This window comes from Sus scrofa, chromosome 13, assembly GCF_000003025.6.
Source record: "Sus scrofa isolate TJ Tabasco breed Duroc chromosome 13, Sscrofa11.1, whole genome shotgun sequence".
NCBI classification, from domain to species: Eukaryota; Metazoa; Chordata; class Mammalia; order Artiodactyla; family Suidae; genus Sus; species Sus scrofa.
Window position 1 is genome coordinate 47,007,382 of NC_010455.5, and position 23,046 is coordinate 47,030,427.

A 23,046-nucleotide genomic window follows, 5' to 3' on the forward strand; every position below is an offset into this window, starting at 1 on the left:
ATATAGGCTGTTAAGCTGGGAGCTTAGACTGTTGATTAGAGACTTTTCCTCTTTTCTGCTATATATGTGTAGGGCAATAAACTTACTTTCCATCACTGCTTTGGCTGTGTCCCAAAGTATAGCAGTCCCTGTTACTGCTATACTTTGCTAACTCCAAGGAAAAGACCATCTTCCACCCTGTCTTCAATAAGCGTTTGGCATTAATATGAAGACAGAAGTGTGGATCATCTCTACCTTTTGGTTGGAAAGTAACAGAGGAGCTACATTTCAATCATCTTGGATTTCCTAATTTAGTTCTGAAAGGGGGTATTCTGAGACCTAAGTCTTTTGTTAAATGTTTGATGATATATAATATTTGTTTAATTTTGAAAGACTTTTCACATCTTGATATTCTCAAACTATATTCCATATGCCTTGCACTATGTAAAAATATTAACTTAAAATGGATCATAGACATAAATATAAAATATAAACTATAAAACTTGGAGTTCCCACTGTGGTCAGCAGTAATGAACCCAACAAGTATCCATGAGGATGTGGGTTCAATCTCTGACCTCACTCAGTGGATTAAGGATCCGGCGTTGTCATGAGCTGTGGTGTAGGTTGGAGAAGTGGTTTGGATCTTGTGTTGCTGTGGCTGAGGCAGAGGCCAGCAGCTGCAGCTCTAATTCAACCCCTAGCCTGGAAACTTCCATATGCTGCAGGTGCAGCCCTAAACAAAACAAATAAAATTACAAAATAAAACTTTTCAAAGAAACATTGCAGAAAATGACTGCACTTTAACTTTGAGTTAGACAAAGATTTCTTAACTATTACACTAAAAGCAAAATCCACAAGGGGGAAATTTTGCTAAATTAGACTTCTAAAAAATTAAGAACTTCTGGGCCTTCAAAAGACACAGTTAAGATAATGAAAAGGAAATCCAGACTTGGACAAAATGTTTGCAAATCACAAATATAATAAAGGAATTTTATCCAGAATATAGGAAGAACTCTTCAAACTCAAGAAAACTGCAACCCAATTAAGAAAAAAATAAGCAAAGAATTTACCATTCTAAGAGTCTAGACATATTCTTCATATATAATACCATAACTTATATATCCGCCATAATTTAGTTGCCTGACTTTTTAAAAATTTTTTTAATTAATTAATTTTTTTTTTTTTTTTTTTGGTCTTTTGTCCTCTTAGGAGCTGCACCCTCGGCATATAGAGGTTCCCAGGCTAGGGTTCTAATCGGAGCTGTAGCCACCGGCCTACGCCAGAGTCACAGCAACTACAGATCCAAGCCACATCTGTGATCTACACCACAACTCACGGCAACGCTGGATCCTTAACCCACTAAGTGAGGCCAGGGATTGAACCTGCAACCCCATGGTTCCTAGTTGGATTCCCTTCTGCTTCGCCACGACAGAACTCCTAGTTGTCTGACTCTTTAGGGAAATTATTAATCTTATGCTTCCTCCAGCTCTTCAGATTCAATGATTAGGATGATATGCTAATTATTTTTTTGTACAAAGCCTGTTCAATTGTAGAAGAGGAGGCCGTTGGTACACCACCAATTCTTTTAGACTGAATTTATATCTAGAGCTGCTAGAAAGAGAGAAGGAAGGGAGATATTCAGGTAGAAAGAATGGTACTTTACTCTATAAAATAGACTTCGCCATTTTCGGTATAGGCCATCTCCCAGTTTTCAGGTAGAGGACCTAAATTATCCTCTGCAGTAAGAGGTAGGTATTGAGGGAACTTCTGAGAAGGGTCCGTGATGGGAGCAGCGGTGATGCTACTATTCACAGGAGGGAGTGACGTTTCTTGGAGAGTGTGGTCTTCTTGGTCACCGGAATCGGCTGTTTCATCATTGGGAGAGAGAGAGAAAAAAATTTCATCAATTATTTCATCAATTATTGTCCCAACCCAGGAGGGGTGCACCACCGTGCACATCTATCTTCTTTAAAGCCCTCATCCTTCCTAACCACTGGACAATGACTACACCCTGTTTTATTTAGATGAAAGTTCTTTTAATGGAAAACATCAAAATGATGAACTAAACTTATTTTACCAAAAAAAGAGAAAAACATGCTTAAATGATGGACTGCTCACCATCCTGGAAATGTCAAAGAAGAGACATACTCATCACTCAAAACTCTCAAGTCCCTTTAACTAAGAAGGTCATCAAGTCACTGAATGAGCTGGACTCTCATCCCATAGCTATCATTTGGTTTCATGACCCAGAGGTCTTTGGGGGCCAAGAAGAAAGTCCATGCTGAAAACAAAGAAATAGTTTGAGACAGTCCTTGTCCATTTTGTATAAATTACCTGACAATTTTTGGTTGATAGTGGCCAAGATGAAAGATGATAATCAAGCTAAAAAGTCTACAGAAGTTGAGAATATAGATAGTTATACCAGTGAGTCAGTTGCTAGCATCTTTTGGAAAAGTGAGGAGAATGTTCCTGTGAAAACCAAGACAGTTACCCCCAGAAACAGTATCATGTGGGTGGGATGATTTGACTTGGGTCTTGAAAGCTGTAAGTATACAAGTCTCCTTGCCTTCTTGTTAACTAGAAACATCAAGAAGTGATGTCATCAAAGTCTCCACAAATGGCACTGTTGATACTGGTTGAATTTTTATAGAGGCTGACGATATTAAATGTCAGTCTCCATGGGGCTTTAAAACATGATAAGCAGGGGATGTAGTCATTTTCTATTTCCCACAGTAATTCTCCGGCAGACATTTTTGATTTACTCAAGCAGACTTGAGGGTTAATAAAAAGCTGTTTGCAAATCTTTCGTCAATGAGTCACTCCCAATAACACATGAGAATAAAGGTAATCAAAAAATTGGATGGAAGACACAACAAGCTGATTAAACAACCACATCCACCATGAATCTACCGCCATTGAGGAGGCTGCCTACGGTCTTTCTCTGCCCTACCTCTGTCCTCTCTTCTTCTGGTACCACTACTCAGCTCTCCCTTCGGAAACCACCCCCTCCATTCAAAGTCCATGGGGTCCGAGGAAGGACTGACTTAGATGAAGTGGGCCCAAAGTCACATCTGTATCACTCTTGCCTTTATGACTGGACCAGGCACATGATCCAAGGAAAATTCGTCCACACATTTGGACCAAAGGAAGTGCCTGCTGGAACTATCAAGCATGGGATAGCCTCTTGATGCTGAAGTTATTAAGCTTATAGATTCTCATGTTGTAAGTGCTGGTGGCTATCTTGACAAAACTTGGCATGGCTTGCCTGAGCATTAACCCCCTACCCCATATAGGAAAGCAAAGATGAAATAGAAAATTCCCCATTCCCCTGATGAAGCCTATCTGATTTCACGTATTCCTGGCCTCTTTAATTGCTTGATCACCTAAATTTCCTTTTCTGCCTAAACCAATTGGAGTTGCTTTTACAATTTGCATCCATGAGTGCAGACTCATAAAACAATTATAAGTTTGAAGGGAAAAGGAAATGAGGCCACCACAGAAGAAATACTTTGAAATTACTAATCAATAACAAAATAAATTCAAAACATGGCAAGAATTAAAAGATCCACCCTTAATTCCCCAGGAGCCAAAAGGTCTTCATTTCTGGTCTACCATCAGAAGGTACACTTCTCACACTTAAACCTATGTGGGAATCTTCAGGAGACATTGTGAAAATGCTGCCATGGCCCTCTACTTCAAAGAGATTTGAAATTAGGCTCAAAAATGTGAATTTCAAGAGCACCCAGGTGATAGAGGGTCAGGTACAAGAATCATACTTTGAGGACAGAGATATTAAAAAGTGCTTAAAAAAAAAATCACTAGTTACTTTAGCTTCCAGAAGCAGTTCTGCCCAGCTGGCAATGTGCCAGGATATGGTGCAACCTCAGGGTAGAAAGTCCTATGATCATTGGTGCTGGGTAAGAGGCACAAATGATGATGTAGGTCTCGAACACTGGAGAGGGTGCATCCTGTCTGAAGGGAGCAGAGAATTCAGTGCCAGGCAGTTAGCAGCACCCTGGGGAAAAGTGGATTTGGATTTTCCAGATCTCTGATTTTTTCAAGACAGCCAGAATCCATATTTTTATGCAGAAACTCCCAATTTTCCAGTCATAATTCCTTTAAAAATTAAAGCAGTGTGGCATGAGCAAAAAAGTAAAAGGCAGTGATTACAAGCACTGACAGTGATTACAAGGACATACTGTTTGAGTGTGACTCCTGGCCTTTACTGTGCATGAACTTGGGAAACACACTCAATCACTATGCACCTTAGTTTTCTTATCTGAAACATGGGAATAATAATAATACCTACCTCATGCAATTGTGGGGAGAATTAGATAATCTAAAGCACTCAGAACAGGCTTTGGCATATTGTAAACATCATCTTCTTCATCACAGTTGTTATTATTAAATTTTGTTTTCAGGTCAGAGCTGGCCCTCAGGCTGCTAATTTATTACAAAGAGGCAGGAAAAGATGGATCTGATATCAGATGATAGATTAAATCAAAGTGTGCCCATTTCTACTTGTGTGACTTTGGAAGAGGCTTTACCTTTCTGAGCATTTGCTTCCTCATCTGTAAAATGGGTTTAATGCACACACCATGAGAACAGAATGATTCAGTACATACAAAGCATCTGTAAAAACACCTGGCATTCTGTGCGTGCTCCATGGAGCTCAAGAGTGGCACCTACTACTGGAAATACCAATGGCCAAAGTCAGTGGTCATCTCTTAATATGATATTTAAGAGCCAGAGGAGTGCAGAGAAGTGGATAGCAGAAATTCAATAATTTTACTGAAAAAAAAAAGGGTTTTTTTGCTTTTTTTAGGGCAAGGCATATAGAGGTTCCCAGGCTAGGGGTCAAATCAAAGCTACAGCTACCGGCCTACACCAAAGGCACAGCAACACCAGATCTGAGCTCTGCCTGTGACCTACACCACAGCTCATGGCAACGCTGGATCCTTAACCCGCTGAGCAAGGACAAGGATTGAACCCTCGTCCTCATAGATACTAGTCAGATTCGTTTCTGCTGTGCCATGATGGGAACTCTTAAAAAAAAATTTAATGGACCCATTTTAATAGAAATTAGATGTAATAGGAAAAGGGTGGTGGTAATAAGTGCGCTGCTACATATGAAAAAAGAAACAACTTGGTTTAATACGAATGTATACAATTTATGGAGGGTGGGAAGGAAAGTAGAGGGGATAAAAAAGTCCCACCAGTATTCCAAATCCAGAACTACATGAAGGGACTATTAGCTCACTGGAAAAATATATATTTAATTTTAATTTTCTAGAGAAAAAAGGAAATCCTTCCAGCAATTAGAACTTTTTTTTTAAATATATATATTTTTTCTTTTTAGGGAGCACCCATGGCATATGGAGGTTCCTAGGCTAGGGGTCTAATCAGAGCTATAGCTGCCGGCCTACACCACAGCCCAGCAATGCCGGATGCTTAACCCCCTGAGCGAGGCCAGGGATCGAACCTACAACCACATGGTTCCTAGTCAGATTCATTTCCACTGTGCCACGATGGGAACTCCTCAAAAACTCTTTAACTTACCAGACATTTAAGAGCACTGCTAGCACTCTCTTGCTAAAGACTGCCAGTGCATCCAAACATGACAGAATGGAATATGGGAACACAGGCTTGGGGAGGAGGCAGGAAGCCTCTCTCTCACTGTCTACTGGGGTTAACACATACAGTTCCTCAATGTTCTCATCTGAAAAATGGGGAAGACAGTTCAAGTAGGCTACTTATCTCTCAGGATTCCCAGGAAGTTTACAGGATATATGAAAAATGATTCATAACCCCAAAACAAACATGAAAAACATTTTCATTTATGGTAAATCAGAAGCTTCCCAGCACTGACATATGCACATACACTTGGGAACTTTTCACTGTGATTTTGACAACATAAGCTCATATCAAACATACATTCCTGAGCTTATTTTATGGCCACACCTGCAGCATATGGCCAGGGGTCAAATTAGAGCTGCAGCCACGACAATGCCAGATCTAGATCTGAGCCACATCTGTGACCTATGCCGCAACTTGCAGCAACACTGGATTCTTAACTTGCTGAGTGAGGCCAGGGATCGACCCCAAATCCTCATGGACACTATGTTGGGTTCTTAATCCTCTGAGCCACAACACGAACCCCCTAGAACTTATTTTAAATTACACATGCTTTAGGTGTTCTTTTGTGGTGCAGAGGGTTAAGGATCCAGCTTTGTCATTGCAGAGGCTTGGGTCACTGTTGTGGCGGGTTGGATCCCTGGCCTGGGAAACTCCACACCCACGGCATGGCTAAATAAAGAAATAAATACATTATACATGCTTTACGGTTATGTGCACATCCCACACTGTCTGTATACACAACCAGTCAAAACCTTTGAGGCTGCAAAGGGATAAAAACTTGATTTACAACACAGAGCACAGTGGATGTGGAGAACAGAGCAGGTTCTGGAGTGAGACTTTTGGGGCTGAAATGACAGCTTTGACATTCACTGGCTTTGTGATACAACAAGCTACTAGACCTCCCTAGCATATGCAAAAGAGCTTAGCAAAGTACCTGCCACAGAGCACGGGGGAAACATTAGCCTTACAGTAAAATCATTATCTCTTGACATTCCAAAGCAATATTTTATCATTAACCACTAATGAAAAAGCAGCACTGGCAACCTAATGTTCAACAATAGGAGGGCTGTTGGGAAAATGAGCCTAGTAACACAATTAAATAACATTTTTAGTGTCTCTTAGAGGTGGTTAATGGATGAGTCAGCTACTTTTTAGTTGTGGCGGTTTGTTATATATTTTCTAAGATGTCTATAATGAACAAAATATGTTTACAAATGTTTTAATTTATTTGTACTAATAACTTCATGCTTTGACCAACTGTGTGAGTCTACTTTCATGAAGCACACGTAGAGTATCCTCTCGCCAGGGCTCCTTAGGTCCATAATTTGGGCATAATCTGTAGAGGAGCATCTCAACTGCCTTGTGTTCAACAGTCAAGTTCTATGGTGAGAATCTAGGATGACTGCTCATTACTTAGCTCCTGCTTCCATCATCAATGCTAGGAAAGAAGGAAAGAAGGAGGGAAGGAGGGAAGGAGGGAAGGAGGGAAGGAAGGAAGGAAGGAAGGAAGGAAGGAAAGAAGGAAGGAAGGAAGGAAGGAAGAGAAGGAAGGAAGAGAAGAAGCTACCTTCTGAGGATAAGTTCCCTGCTTTTTTGCCAGCAGACAGTACCAGGTTATTTAGGCATTTTATGCCTCCTTCTAAAAACCCAAGCAGAAGTCATCTGAGATAGTATCAATAGCCTGTTATTAAAAATATCCTGGTAAGGAGTTCCCATTACAGCACAACGGGATTGGCAGCATCTCTGCTGCACTAGGATGCAGATTTGATCCCCAGCCTGGCACAGGATCCAGTATTGCTGAAGTTGTGGCATAGGTCTCAGCTGTGGCTCAAATCTGATCCCTGGCCCGGGAACTCCATATGCTGTGGGACGGCCAAAAAAGAAAAACAAACAAACAAACAAAAACTGATAAGTATCATTTAAAATAGCTCCATAGTGTTTCTACATTTGAATCAGATGCTCTTTATCACAACTTGCCCAACCAGGAGCCCAGACCTCATTATGCTCCTGCCATTTCATGCTTGAAGTGGCTGGTGGACAGAAACTTAAAGGTTCAGAGGATAAGAAGCTTTGATACAGCTAATTTGATACATGTATCACAGAGTGGGTAGTGTCAATTATTTGAAAGAATTTATATGCATTAGGCTATGCAAGTTGTCAGCTGTCACACTGGTACTTTGGCAAGTTGAGGAGGCATTTATTCAACATATCCTTACATAACGAAGATGCTCCATCAACTGTATATCTCAAGACCAATTCTCTCTGTGTGCATTCTATTGGCTTTTTTGGTGTTAAGATGGAAACCTGAAGAAGACAACCAGGAGTCACTTCGCTGTCTTTTTGCAGAAACTAATGAAACTAATGACCAGACTGAATTTAGCAATGATGACCTGGGCCCAGGTGTTTTTTTTTTTTTTTTTTTCTTTGATGCCAGGATTTCAAGTAGGGATTTTATGGAGACAGACTTTCTGAGGTCTGGCTTCTAGAGACAGAGATTCATAGTAGTTAGAAAAAGCATAAAGAGCTGTAGTCAACTACCCCTATTCTGGACTTGCTTTGTACCAAGAAATCCATTTAATGAATGGAGGACAAAAAAAGGTACCCAAGAATTCTTGGGGACCATCCAGTCAGCTTGGCAGAACTGTTTCACTGCATGTTACCCCCAAGGTCTTTCTATGTTTGTGCCCACATCTAGATTTTGGGTTATATCATGATTCTTAGTGGCAGAAAGATTAAGACATTAAAACACTTGGCTATTTTTTAAAAAGAAATATTGACTTTTTTCCATAAACTACTGTTGATTTGGTGACAACTACTATAAATGGGTAAAATATTTTGAAGCAGATGAAATTAGCTGATTTCAACACATGCTTATGAAAAAACTGGTAAATTTCTCCTGAATAGTGCAACTGTACGCCACCCACTGGCCTAATCTGTTCTAATGGAGGAAATGGAAATTTTCATGGAATTGAATTCTCAGAGCTGAAAGGGGAAACTTAGACATGATTTAATCTTAGCCAGTCATTTTACAGATGAGAGAAATTAGGTATTATGTTCATAATAAGACAGCTATCAAAAACCAAACTACAGTAGCAAACCAGGTCTCCTCCTTTCTCTCTCTAGTGCTTCTTGTGGAAGGGTTGGGCTACTATTATGATGATAAGCCATCAAAATTTGTATTTTTCTTTTTTTAAATTATAGTTGATTTATAATGTTGCACATCTCTGCTGTACAGCATAGAGATGCAGTCACACACACACATTCTTCTACTCATACTATCTTTCATCATGTTCCATCCCAAGAGACTGGATATAGTTCCCTTTGCTATACAGTAGGACCTCACTAAAACAAAACATTTTTTGGCCATGCCTGCAGCCAAAAATTTTTTTGTTTTAAATTCTCACCCTGAAAAATTTTAGGCTTCTGAGCTCAACGAATGAGAAAGCTTTAGAAAGGCCCATACAACCTGTAGAGAACATTAAATTAACACAGTCTTTTCCCGAAACACTCTATCAGACTTGGGAGGCCAAGGAAGAAAATACAGAGCTGTTAACTAAGAAAACATTTAAGTATAGGAGAAAACAGAAGAAACAAGATGGTTTTCAAAGACTGAAGTAACTTGTGTCTTATGCAGCTATTACATTTCAAGTTAGTATATAAGGTCAAATCCCCATATAGTGAAAAATATTATTAAACAGTTCTGGGTCACTGCATTAACCCAAGAACCCTATCGTAGGCTCTGTGAACACTGCCTCCTAAGAATGTGCAATTATTAAACTCTATAGTCTTGTCCTTGAGAATCCCTTCATAAAATACAGCCCACCTAAGCTTGAACATTATAGCCCTGAATATATATACAAAAATATAATGCAATGAGTAATATATGCCATATAATACAAAATACATATGCAATATATAATCTTTTATTCTTTTTCCATGTTTTCTCTCTTAGGGAGTAAAATTTGCGTAAATTAATTGAACACATGATATATTTCCACTGTAAGCTGAGAAACTTACAAAGGTGTAAAATAAAAGGATGCTGCTAGCCTTCCACACAGCATTAGTTGATATTAAACTGTAAAACACTATCTCTTTAAAAGCAATAGGACATGATTATGGAGCAGTGTTAAGGCCAAGAAATAAATGAACAAAACAGAGAGAGTTTTTTCTTCTTTTTTTTTAGGGCGACACCCACAGCATATGGAAATTCCCAGGCTAGGGTCGAATCAGAGCTACAGCTGCTGGCCTATGCCACAGCCACAACAATGCAGGATCCGAGTGCATCTGTGACCTATACCACAGCTCATGGCAATGCTGGATCCTTAACCCACTGAGCAATGGCAGGGATCGAACCCGCATTCTCACGGATACTAGTTGGGTTCACTACCACTGAGCCACAATGGGAACTCCCGGAGACATCATTTGGAAGAGAAAGAAAGGATGCTGATTTCTTGATTTCTTCCTACAAACATTTCCCTCCTGCCCCTTGAAGATAGTTGGGTCAAATTAAAATACTCTTGCCAAGAAGCATAAAAAATAGGCCAGGCCAGGGATAAGACTCTCTCTTCCCCTCTGTGGTCAGTTTGAATTTTGGCAACCCTTCTGAATTCCTCTTGAGAACAGAAACCTCCTAACTCCTTGCAAAATCCTCCCCCAGCCTCTTTCCCTAAGTCCATCAAAGGAGGACATGGTCTGGTCTTTACCTGTAAAGCTACTGTTCATTTCAGGAACGTCATCCTCTTCCTCGTTCTCCGCGTGGACTATGCCAGCATTTTGCATATCATTGTAGGACTTGGTTCGCTTTGGGGTCGACTGCTTGGAGCCAGAATGAAGGCTTTGCAAGGCATCCGTCGTGATCACTTTCCCACTGACTGGCTGGCTAGGAGGTTTGGGTGTCCCATAATAGTTTCCTAGGTGATGGAGAGACACATTTGCATGTTTCAGAAAGAATACTTTGTTTTCTCAAGACTACAAATCCCAATCAATTAGCTCATTAATTTTTTTTTTTTTTAAACTGGAAAACCAGAACAAACTATATTTCATTTCTGGAATGGGTTAGAAAACCTGTTGGTCCCACCCAGCTAGACCTGGTGATTTTGGAAGCCAGGAGGAAAGCTGCACTGTGGTGGTGCATTGAACTTATTAAGGCTAAAAACAAAGGCAGCTGTGCAGACTGGTAAAGCTTTACCCTCATTACATTTGAATTTCAATGGGTCACCTTTCTACATATATGCACCAGCATAATGAGGAATCCAATTTAGAGTGAGCCTCACACAAAATAAAAAATTCATTACTGCCAGCACCCTTACAGGCCTACAAAGTTGAGGTCACCTTCCCTTAATAAGCGGACTCCTCAAGAGGGAACTGGGGCAATATTTTTCAAAAAGGAGATTCAACACCACGTGGCGCCTCTTTAACTGAATGGCAGGCCTGACTGGCAAGGTCACAAGGGGTTGGAACAAACTCTTGCCAAGTTTCAACAGGAAACTCTGTGTGGACAGTGGCACAGAGGCACCACCTATGGGTCACTGTTAGTAAGTGCCTTTACCTTTAGCCACTTTCTCCCAGAGTCTGGCTCAGGTCTGGCTGTCACGTGCTGAGTGACTGAGCAGTACCTGGATTGGTTTTGACATTTTAATTTTTTATCTTAATATATGTATATTTTGAATGTGTAGTAGAAAGGTCTAACTATTAATAAGTAATGATAGTAAAATATAACATTTACTTTTAAAAATTAAGTAATAAAGCAATTCTTTATAAAATTACTTTTTTTGGGGGGGATTGTCCATGGCATGTGGAAGTTCCTGGGCCAGGGACTGAACCTGTGCCACAGCAGTGTCAATGCAGATCCTTAACCTATTGAGCCACCAGGGAACTCCCTAAAATTGACTTCTAAAAAATTCAATTTAAAAAATCATACATATATGGGAGTTCTCATTGTGGCGCAGTGGTTAACGAATGCGACTAGGAACCATGAGGTTGTGGGTTCGGTCCCTGGCCTCGCTCAGTGGGTTAAGGATCCGGCCTTGCCGTGAGCTATGGTGTAGGTTGCAGATGTGGCTTGGATCTGGCGTTGCTGTGGATCTGGTGTAGGCCAGCAGCTACAGCTCCGATTGGACCCCTGGCCTGGGAACCTCCATATGCCGCAGGAGTGGCCTTAGAAAAAGCAAAAAGACAAAAAAAAAAAAAAAAAAAAAGAAAAAGAAAAAGAAAAGAAATTTATCAAGTGAATAATAGCAATGGTAGGGACAAGGATTTCCTTTTGAAAATTAAAAATTATTTTAAAGAAAACTTAGTAAATAATAGACACTAGGTCAAGACATAGTCAAAATCATGAAGGTGATTCATGAATGGCGAACATTTGAAAAATATACCTTATAATCAATAATACTCAGTGACTACATGATAAAAAAAACCCCATCAGTATCAGAATGCCATTGATCTCACGTCTTAGAGTAAGACCAGGAAAATATATCATAGGGAGCCCTTCCAAAAGTCCTAAGTAATGTTTGTAATTCTATACTTAGTAAAGTAGAATTTGTAAATAATGACAAATCCTGTACTCACTCTTTCTTCTCAAGAGTCTCAACACATTGTCTAACCTCAATACACAATTATATGATACACATTTTATTGTACAAGCACAAAAGCAAAGGTAGACAGTGGTACACTGTTCTGGATGAAACACACAGATGATAAAGCATGTGCATCCATTAAGCTTTATCTTTTTTTTTTTTGTCTTTTTAGGGCTGCACCGTGGCATATGGAGGTTCCCAGGCTGGGGGTCTAATCGAAGCTATAGCCGCCAGCCTACACCAGAGCCACAGCAATGCAGGATCCAAGCTGCTTCTGCAACCTACACCACAGCTCATGGCAATGCCGGATCCTTAACCCACTGAGCGAGGCCAGGGATGGAACCTGCAACCTCATGGTTCCTAGTAAGATTCACTAACCACTGAACCACAACGGGAATTCCCTAAGTTTTATCTTTTTAATTAAAATTTCTTTTTCATTCATTCACTTCTTTAAAATATTCTTTGAATCATCAAATTTATGAATATACACACCCACTTTCTTTGAAAGCTCTGAACACAGATATTAAAAAGAGGGGTAGACAAATGGGTACCATGTCTGAATTTGAGGGAATCCAGAAGCCTGATATAAGCACATTCTGGTGATTTGTCCTCAGTTCAATCATTACAGTTCTTTCCCAGAAGGTGATACTTCAACTTCTTCAAAAAATTTCTTTCAGGTGCCCCACATAAAGGTATAGGAATTGAGTAGAATCAGTGTGAAGAAAGGGCATTGATGTGTGTTTCTAGGGGCTGTCACAAGTGCAGGAAAGAACAAGCACACAAATGAACCAAGACTCATCCACATTTCTCAAAAGGTTACACCTAAGGATGACCTGCCTTTGATGAAGTTGGAACAATGCCTCAGTGTTCACTATCTTCATGAACTGAAGCCTGTTACTGAGGTTTAGGCAAATAAAAAAACAAAAAACAAAACAACCTCAGCTATTTCAAAAGTAATCTTCACCATGAACAAAAAGTACAGCCAAAGCTCTACTGAATTTATTTCTAATTCCTTTGAATTACTGTTGCACTGAAACATCATACACATCTTTGAGTCAGAGGTTAAAGTAAGACTATAAAGAAGAATTTATATCTATAAATAAGAATCTTTCACTGAAAAATGTGACTCAAAGATACAACCCTTTATTCAGAGTCTTATAATAATAATTTTGCAATCATTACCAAGAATTTTCAGGGCCATTAAACCAAGGCAACATTCATTAAATGACTGTCATTTAAACATCAATTAAAACTTAGACTTCCTCAGTTTTAACACTTACGACAAAAATAAGTTTTTGAAAAAGAAAAGTCCTACCTAAATTTGACAAATATGTGTAGATTCTCTGCAGGTGTCAAGTTCAGGGTCTTTGTTAAGTTAATAAATGACTAGCAGATTTCTCAATGCAATTACACACTCTCCCAAACAACCTACTTATTCACAGTTGTTTTCCCATTTCTGGAAATTCATTTAAAATTGATTAGAGACAGATAAAGGGCATATTATTAGGCTGAACCATAATCAATGGCTGTTCTTACAGAAGACAAACTATTAAAAGGCAATTTTATTTGGGTTAATCCAATGTACAGGCATTAGTACTCAGCAGATGGCACTGACAAAGAATTTGGAAGAGACAGCTTGTGGTTCAAATCCCAGCTTCACTGCTAACTGGTTATATAACCCTGGACAAGTCATTAAACCATTTTTTTTTTTTTTTAAGTCTTTACTCTCTTCTGTAAAATTGGGACTTCTTTTTTTTTTTTTTGTCTTTTTTCTATTTCTTGGGCCGCTCCCACGGCATTTGGAGTTTCCCAGGCTAGGGGTCTAATTGGAGCTGTAGCCACTGGCCTACACCAGAGCCACAGCAACATGGGATCCGAGCCGCGTCTGCAACCTACACCACAGCTCATGGCAATGCCGGATTGTTAAACCACTGAGCAAGGGCAGGGACCGAACCCACAACCTTATGGTTCCTAGTCGGATTCGTTAACCACTGCGCCGCGACGGGAACTCCGGGACATCTAAGAATACCTCGTTTCTACCTTGAGCACCTCTTATGAGGATACAATGAGAGGGTCCATTTAATGCCTATAGCACACACAAAAGGCTTCACTACAAAGAGGCTTGATAAATACTACTTAATGTTAATAGTGTATGTTTCTAATCTTTAAAATGAGTTTCTTTATACCATGTTGGAAGGATCAATGAGATAATGTGTCTGAAGCATTTGGCACATGGTAACTGAGTACCATTTCTTTAATGATGTAAAAGAACAAGCAAGCAAACCTACCAATAACCAAAGAACCTTGGGCAGGTTATACACCTTCAGTGTAATAACTTTCTCTGTGAAATGAGAATGGTGGCACAAGCTCTAACAACCTCACAGAATTATCATGAAAATCAAGTGAGGTAGCGCTCTTGAAGGTACCTTGTAAACTCTAAGGTGTTATGAATATGAGACAGTGTCATTATTCAAACCTCTCTAGTACTTCTAATTTCCGATGTTGCCTCCAGCCTTAACAGAATAGCTTATTCTATCTAGCGGTTTTCTAAAGGCAGAGGGTTCCATTTACCTTTACAGATTTTTTTTTAAAGCATATTTTTAAAAACTTGAATTAGTGACCAACATTTAAAAATTGAGTATTTCTGTTGAAAATCTGAATGTGCTGGAAAGTGCTCCTTGACAAACAGTAAGGTCTCGGTCCTTGGAATTGTCTCTTAGAGGCAATGAATGCTAGTGACAAGTGTGTGACCAAAACCAACTCACCAGGAACACACACTGAATTAATAAGGGTTTCTGCAGAGAGGTTGTGGCTCCTCACCTTGGTCTGCCACAGCCCTTGCCAGACAAACACCTTGACCTCAATCTAGACAACTACCTGAAGGCTGTTGCAAAGCAAAGGTCTGGGCAGATAGAGGCGCATGAACACAAGATGGAAGAAAACCTAGACCTTCAAAAAAAAAAAAAAAAAAAATCATGGAGTTCCCATCATGGCTCAGTGGTTAACAAATCCGACTAGGAACCATGAAGTTACGGGTTCGATCCCTGGCCTTGCTCAGTGGGTTAAGGATCCGGCGTTGCCATGAGCTATGGTGTAGGTGGCAGATGCAGCTTAGATCCTGTGTTGCTGTGGCTCTGGTGTAGGCCGGGGGCTGCAGCTCCCATTCGACCCCTAGCCTGGGAACCTCCATATGTCGTGGAAGCAGCCCTAGAAAAGGCAAAAAGACCAAAAAAAAAAAAAAAAAAAAAAAAAAAAAAACAAAAAAAAAAAACCACACAAAACATCCTCAGTAATTCACGACTGGTCTTTCAGGGAATTGTTTGGGTGAATCTACTTTTGGGCCCCTGGGTTCGTGGCCAATGGGATCACGTAAGGAATCCATGCTATCTTTTCATGGAGCCAAGGGCAAGATGGCTCATGCACTGCCCTGTTTGCCACAGTGACCACCACTTCCACTCCACTGCCTCTACCCAACCTATTCATTCTCCCACTGCACCTGCCTGGCATTTAAATTCACAACTCCTCCCTTCAGCACACTGGCCACCTTATCCCTCTGGTCACCACCGGGCCAAGCCTCACCATGGCAGAAACACAAACCTACAGAGAGTGCGCCCCAGAGACTCCTGGGGAAGAGTATATGTATCACTTAACAGTATGAAATGAAAAATCATTTGAAGAATTATAAATGAAGAAAAGGTTCATTTGGGTCATCATTTGGCAGGCTACATCGTTTCTAAAAGACACGAGAGCCTGACTGTCCCACAGTCCCCATGTCAGCCAACACACCCGGTCTTGAGGTGGCCGGGCTCCCTCCCAAGTGCAGCTTCCTCCCACTGCTCTTTTCAGAAGTGGCTCCATGATACCAGTCAGCAGGGATGCCAGCTGCAGAAGGAGGGGTGGGCAGGGAAGACGCAAGAGGAAGCCACCACCGCTGGCCTTAATTAACAGGCACCCTCTCTGGCCACGACTGGGCCAAAGAAAATATTTTCTGACATGCGTTTAAAAATTAATGGGGACTGCAAATCAATTTTTAGAGCTTGATAAAATATTTAAGGAGGACCATAACCCTGAGTTTTAAGCCAGAATGAATCAAATCTTTACGGCCTCTCACTTTGTACAAATTTACTATTCCTTCATTCATTTCCTTATTGAGAATCTCCTCTTAGGCCAGGCACTCTGCTAGAAATGTGAAAATGGGACTAAAACTAAAACATGACTTTCACAAACACTCTACATAACTCTCTACATGGGATGTGGGTTTCTTTTTTTCTGTTCCAAGGAATTTTTTTTATTAGAGTATAGTTGATTTACAGTGCTGTGTCAATTTCTGCTCTATAGCATATGCATGACCCAGACATATATATATACATACACATACACACACACACGCACACACACATTCTTTTTCTCATAGTATTAGTATGAGACTCTCTAGTTGCATCCATGTTGCTATAAATGCAATTATTTGTCCTTTCTTATGGCTGAGTAGTATTCTATGGTATATATGTACCACATCTTCTTAATCTACTCATCTGTCTGTGGACATTTAAGTTGTTTCCATGTCTTACTTTGGGCAAATAATAGCTCCATTAAGTGGAGAGTCTGCTTCAGTAGGTCAATTCAGTAGTGATTCTGAATTTCTAACAAGCACTCAGGTGATGCTGATGCTGCTGGTCCATGGACCACCTTTTACGTAGCAAAGGAAAAGAGGTTAGAGAAAACCATTCTTCATTCATAGATTAGGAACTAGGAGACTCAGAGCAGCAGAAATGCCCTCTATATGGTTACTTGGCTGGCTCAGGGTAAATAACACTCAGGCCCTTTGTCCTCTAGTCCCATGTTTCTTTTATAGTTGTGAATAGGGGCAGGTGGTGGCAGAAGGGATGACTTGTCTGTCCTCCTCCTACAGAACAAGCTTTTGAAGATAAGTAGCAATGGCTGGCAACCTAGAGCATGTACTAACAATGGTGCAACATGGCTCCCAAGAGGCAAAATTGGGTTTGTTTTTGGGGGAAGATCTATGGGGCGCAAAAACCTTATTCTTGTTTTGTGTAAAGCACACATTTACATACAGTACCCAAGGACACAGACAGCCAGCATATCAGTTTTTGCCCTGGCCTCAAGGTCGTGCATATGTGATTCTTGCAGGCTCTGCAAACCCAGTTGATGGTCGCTCCCCTTGCTCTCTGCTCTAATCCCACTGGTTTTGTTTTGGGCCCCGACCCATTTCACAGCTCTAGCACCTTCTCCCCCTTCTTCCTTTCCCTCTTCTTCCTGCCCCCACCCCCAACTCCAGCATCTCCCACTTGTCCTCTGATTTCACCAATGAGACCAACGCCTCTTGCATAGGTTGTCAGGGAAGCTTGAACCTCTTCCCTCCCAAAGCTCTTTGCTGAATTTATCAGACTGTTTATTTAATCATTATTTGTCTTCACCTCTAGACTGTTCGCTCCATGAAGGGAGGAGCCACAAGTATTTAGCCAACCACTGCATTCCCAAACAAGCAGGGTGCTAGCACAGAGTCACTCAGTGATTATCTGCAGAATGAGCAGGTGGAAAAAGTAGAGACAGTACACGTGACTCCCAGCTGGGGATGCTCCTTAATAACTATATTGTGGATCTGGTTTTGAATCACATGACTCATGGCAGTTTCTTTCCAGTCCATCAATTACATTTGAATTAGCTCAGATCCACATCGCTTCGCTTTGTCACTTGCTTGCTCAACACATGATGGTATCATTCACAAAACTCCCATCACTTTCTTTTTCCTTTTCCTTATTATCTTGTTCCACCCTGCAAAACTATGATTTGCATGCAAACAGAAGGGCAATGAGCCCCATGTCCTATAAGTAGATGTTTGTTTTTGCCAGTGCTGTTTGGCTTTGAATATAAGACCAAAAAGGGTAACATAAGTTAATAGCTTTGTGACCCTGAGCAAAATAAGGGACTTCACTCTCTTTCCAGCCTCAGTTCTCATTGTATAAAGTAAAGGTAAGACTAGTACCCACCTAACAGAGTTTTTGTGTGGATTCAATTAGAATACGTGTATAAAGCACTCAGCATTGTGCTTGGTACAATGTTAGCATGTAATAAACTCTAGCAGTCTTAAAGTGTGTCTGATGCTGGGAGCAGATAACAGCTCTAAGATGTAAAAGGTGGTATGGTTATCAAAATATATATTTAGGAGTTCCCGTTGTGGCGCAGTGGTTAACGAATCCGACTAGGAACCATGAGGTTGAGGGTTCGGTCCCTGCCCTTGCTCAGTGGGTTGACGATCCGGCGTTGCGTGAGCTGTGGTGTAAGTTGCAGATGCGGCTCAGATCCCGATCCCGCGTTGCTGTGGCTCTGGTGTAGGCCAGAGGCTACAGCTCCAATTTGACCCCTAGCCTGGGAACCTCCATATGCCGAGGCAGCGGCCGAAGAAATAGCAAAAAGACAAAATATATATATATATATGTATATATATATATATTTAAAAAACATTAACAAGAAGTTACCTATATTGTTTACCTACCATATCTCATTACATAGACATTCACTGATTCTGATCTTTACTAACAATCCTACAGAAAATAAAAGCCCATCAATATTCCCATTTTCAGATGAAGTAACTGAAGTTCACACAATGCCTAAGTGATAAAAGGATCTGTACGTCTCCACCATCTATGTTCTTGACACCAGGAATTGCTGGGGAGCCCTGAGCAGGGAATTAAGCAAAATGCCCCTGGCCTCAGCCTCCTCGTCTTCAAAGGAAGAGGAACAGACAATTGTCGCACAGATTTTCTTTGGTTACTTTCATTATCAACAGAGAACACTCCACGGTGGAGTTTGCCAACAGAGCTTATCACAACAGAAGGCTTAGGAGGCCTGCCAAAGAACAGGACTCCAGACGGTCTCGTCTTCCTCAATGACAAACAAGAACTCTCTTCACCCCTGCTTTATCTCCGTGTCCCCCCAAAGTAGATCCCTGGCAGCTGCCTTTCTGCAGACCTTCTAGGAAGCAGAACAGTAACGTTATTGAAAGCTGACATCCCCCCTTCCTAATTAACAGGCAGAGATATGCAACCCATAACTCCAATTGGAAATGTCACACTGGCACTGCACTTCCATGCTGAGGGAAAAACCTTTGCAAGGCTGAAAGTGTATAATCAGCCTCTTCTACCCAGAGGCATTTGTAAAACAGGCATGTTTGGAACCACCCCCGCTGAATAGTTCAGTCCTTGTAAACTCTCTTCAAGAGAAGTCCCAAGGGCTGGCTGAGGCAGCAACCTGTCTTGCTGAGTGAAAATGTCAACAGGAAAAAAAAAAAAAAAAAAAAAAAAGGAAAGCAAAGCAAAAAGGAGATGGTGCTGCTGATTTATTTCGAGAACCCTATCAAATAAATTAGCTCAGTGCCACAATTAGGAAGTTGGGCCAAGGAGGAAAGACATGTTTATTCTTGTCCTCTTTTTTATATTTAATGGCCGCACCCGAGGCGTATGGAAGTTCCTTGGCCAGGGACTGAAACTGAGCTTCATCTGTGACCCAGGCTGCAGCTGTGGCAATGCTGGATGCTTTAACCCATGGCGCTGCACCAGGGATCAAACCTCGCCTCTGGAGTGACCTGAGCTGCTGTAGTCAGGTTCTTAACTCACTGTGCCATAGCAGAAACTCCTATTTTTATCTTTTTTGCCTTGCCTTGATGTCAATACCAGCCAGGGACTGAATGAGGAATTAGTTCAAACTGCAAAGACAAGACAAATTATGAGTTCCACTAATGAATTTTATGCCCCGTGAGGGGCAATAGTTAGGTTCCTCATATGGGCAGGGAGGGCCTCTATTCTGTTGGAATATACACATTATATACTGGTATGTATACCAGTGTCATAGCTGTTGGGTGGAAAATTTCATCGTGGAAACCTTGACCTCCTCTCACTAACCTGGCCTTTTCTAGTGTTTCTTATCTCAGCAAAGGGTGCTAGCATCTATCCAGGTTTCTTTCTTTCTTTCTTTTTTTAAGGGCCACAGGTGTGACATATGGAAGTTCCCAGGCTAGGGGTCTAACTGGAGCTACAGCTGGCAGCTACAGCCACAGCCATGCCATATCTGAGTTACATCTGCAACCTACAACGCAGCTTCTGCTGAACCACAACAGGACCTCCTATCAAGTTTTCTAAAACAGGAACTAGGAGTCATCCTAGGAGAAGTATTGTCACATGAATCTTCCATCTTCCTTCTACAATAACCAATACATTACCAAATCCACATATATATCTCATACTGTTGATATAAGAATTTGGTGTGCCTCTAAAAATTGCAATATTGTCCAAGATACTTATACTAATGCAAGAGCATGTATCCAAATAAATAAATAAATAAATAATCACATAAATATCTCAAGATTCAATCAGCTCTTCATCCCCACCACCAACACAGTCTAAAGCTAACAACCCCACATAAGGTTGAAGATAAAATGTGAGACTGGTGTTCTGTATTTTTTATTTGCTAAATCTAGCTACCTAACTCCAGCTCAATCACCAGAGCTCATCTAATGATGATTACTACACGGGAAGCATTTCCCAACTCCACAGACATCAAATCTCTCCATCCTCTGGCCCCCTTTTTAGACCCTTACAACTGTAACATACTTACAAATGACTATTTACTTCTGTGATTATCTGAATTATGTATCCCATGAACTAGACTGTAAGACCCATATGGACAATGATCGCAATTGCTTGCTCAGCACTTTATCTTTTATGAATAAATGAATGAATGAACAAACTAGGTACAAGAGCAGTGTCCATTTTCAGGTGCAGACATGGGAAAGACTGGCATCCCAGTCCTGCCTGGGACGTAACTAGAGTGACAGGCATTTGGCCAGGTTTTGTCCCCAAATCCCTTTAGTGTCTTAGACTATTCTCTCTTTGGATCTCAGTTCTGTCTTATGAAGAGATGAGCTCTACTGGCTTTCCAGCTTTAAAATATTACAATCCTGCAATTCCCAACCTCAACTAATATTGGACCCGAGAGAATATATGGAAGGTTATCAGGCCTTGGGGTTTTAATGGTTCACTCTATTTGCCTGCCCCATCACACACATCGCTGAATGAAACCACAAAAGAAGATCACCACTCCTCTGTAGTTCCATCCTCTTTGGGAGGATTCCTAATTATGCTTTTCTAAAGCAGCTTAATGCTTAAAGATGAGCTTAGCTCTCTGAAGTTGGACGAGTGAGAAGGGAAAGATACTTGAATGGGTCCTCACTTTTCCTTGCAGACACTTTCATTCTAGAACTGCCCTGTAAAATATGGCAGTTATCAGATACCTGTGTCTATTTAAGGCTAAATTAATTTAAATTAAACTTAAAATCCAGTTTCTCAGTCACAATAATCACATACGGCCAGTGGCTGCCATGTTGGAGAGCTCAGAATACAGTATGCTTCCATCACTGAAAAAAGTTCTATTGGATGGCACTGGTTCTACAGGAAGCAAGAAATGATTCCCTGCTCCTCCATCTCTAGGACCAACCTTCCGACCTTCTCTTGGTTCACTGCACTTGTTGTCTCCGGACTCAGGCCTTGTGGCTGGCGCTGACTTAGAAACTGAACTCATGAGATCCTATGACAAGCTTCAGGCCAAGGTCACTTCCTCAAGGGGACCGACTCTGACACATGATTAGATGCAGTGCCCTTACTATATGCTTTGGGGGTGCCCTTGTAGGTTCCTTCTCAGAATCATATCTCTTGAAATTGTTTAAATTTAATTTACCTTCCAAGACTGAGGGGCTATAGAATACAGACCCTAGAGCTAGAGGCCTGGTTTGAATCCCAGCTCTAGCTGAGCTCACCATATGAACTTCAAAAATAAAACAGACCTTTGGGCCTCATACTCTTTTTCTGTAAAATGGGGATAAAAATGTACCCAGCTCATAGAACTGCTGAGTAATTAACTGAATGGGTGCATAAATCCCTTTGAAGAGCACATAATACACACTGGATGTTGTATATACTAGACAAACATTGGCAGAAATAAATTACTAAAAAGCATAAGCACCTTCAGAGGCAGAGCTGTTTTGGTTTCTTGTCCCATATATCACACCCTGTGCTTTGGAACAATGTTGAAATGAACTGTGAATGCAGAGAGGGGCTGGCTTTAAAACCGCACTGCCACAAAAATACTCTACAGAACTATTCAAAAGAGTGTAGTCAAGGTATTTGTACAGGGATGTTCTTGGCAGCATTGTTTGCAAAACACTCAAAAAGGGTGGGGGGGCATCCTAAATGTCCACCTGTAAGGGGCTGGTTAAATCAACTACACGTATTCATACAATGGGATATTTTGCAGCATTTATGAAGAATGAGATAGAACTATGTGGGGTACCTGGAAAGATCTCTAAGACGTGTTAAACGTGAAATAAACAATAACACTTATTTTGAACTTGTTTGAATCTTTGCACTAGCTACCCCGCCCCCCCTTTTTGTGTTTTTAGGGCTGTACCTCTGGTGTATGGAAGTTCCCAGGCTAGGGGTTAAATCGGAGCTGCAGCTCAGCCTGCCTCCACAGCCACAGCAACACCAGATCTGAGCCACATCCTCGACCCACACCACAGCTTGCGGCAACGCCAGATCCACTGAGCTAAGGCCAGGGATGGAACCTGCATCCCCATGGATACTAGCCACAACGGCAACTCCTGCACCAGCCCTTTAAAGATGGTTTGCTGTAAGGAGGAGGAGAAGCAACTTGGGCTTAAATATGTTTAACTTCTTTACCAAATATTCCATCATGTTCATTTATTACTTCTACTTAAAACTGTTTATAAAGTGTTTTGTGTGACTGTGCAGACTTTTCCTCTCCAGAACCAAGACAGGCCAAG

The 23,046-nt window shown here is 41.0% G+C and overlaps 1 protein-coding gene across 29 annotated transcripts in view; it reads right to left on the reverse strand.

The window, feature by feature from the left end:
• The window catches only part of MAGI1 (membrane associated guanylate kinase, WW and PDZ domain containing 1), a 671,626-nt gene that overhangs the window by 110,867 nt on the left and 537,713 nt on the right, over nt 1-23,046 (reverse strand). For all 29 annotated transcript variants that reach the window (XM_021070801.1, XM_021070800.1, XM_021070793.1 and 26 more), the window contains 2 exons: nt 10,320-10,526; nt 1,643-1,844 (listed from right to left, as the gene is read on the reverse strand). In XM_021070801.1, coding sequence (XP_020926460.1) covers nt 1,643-1,844; nt 10,320-10,526 — 409 coding nt within the window. The remainder of the gene's footprint in view (nt 1-1,642; nt 1,845-10,319; nt 10,527-23,046) is intronic.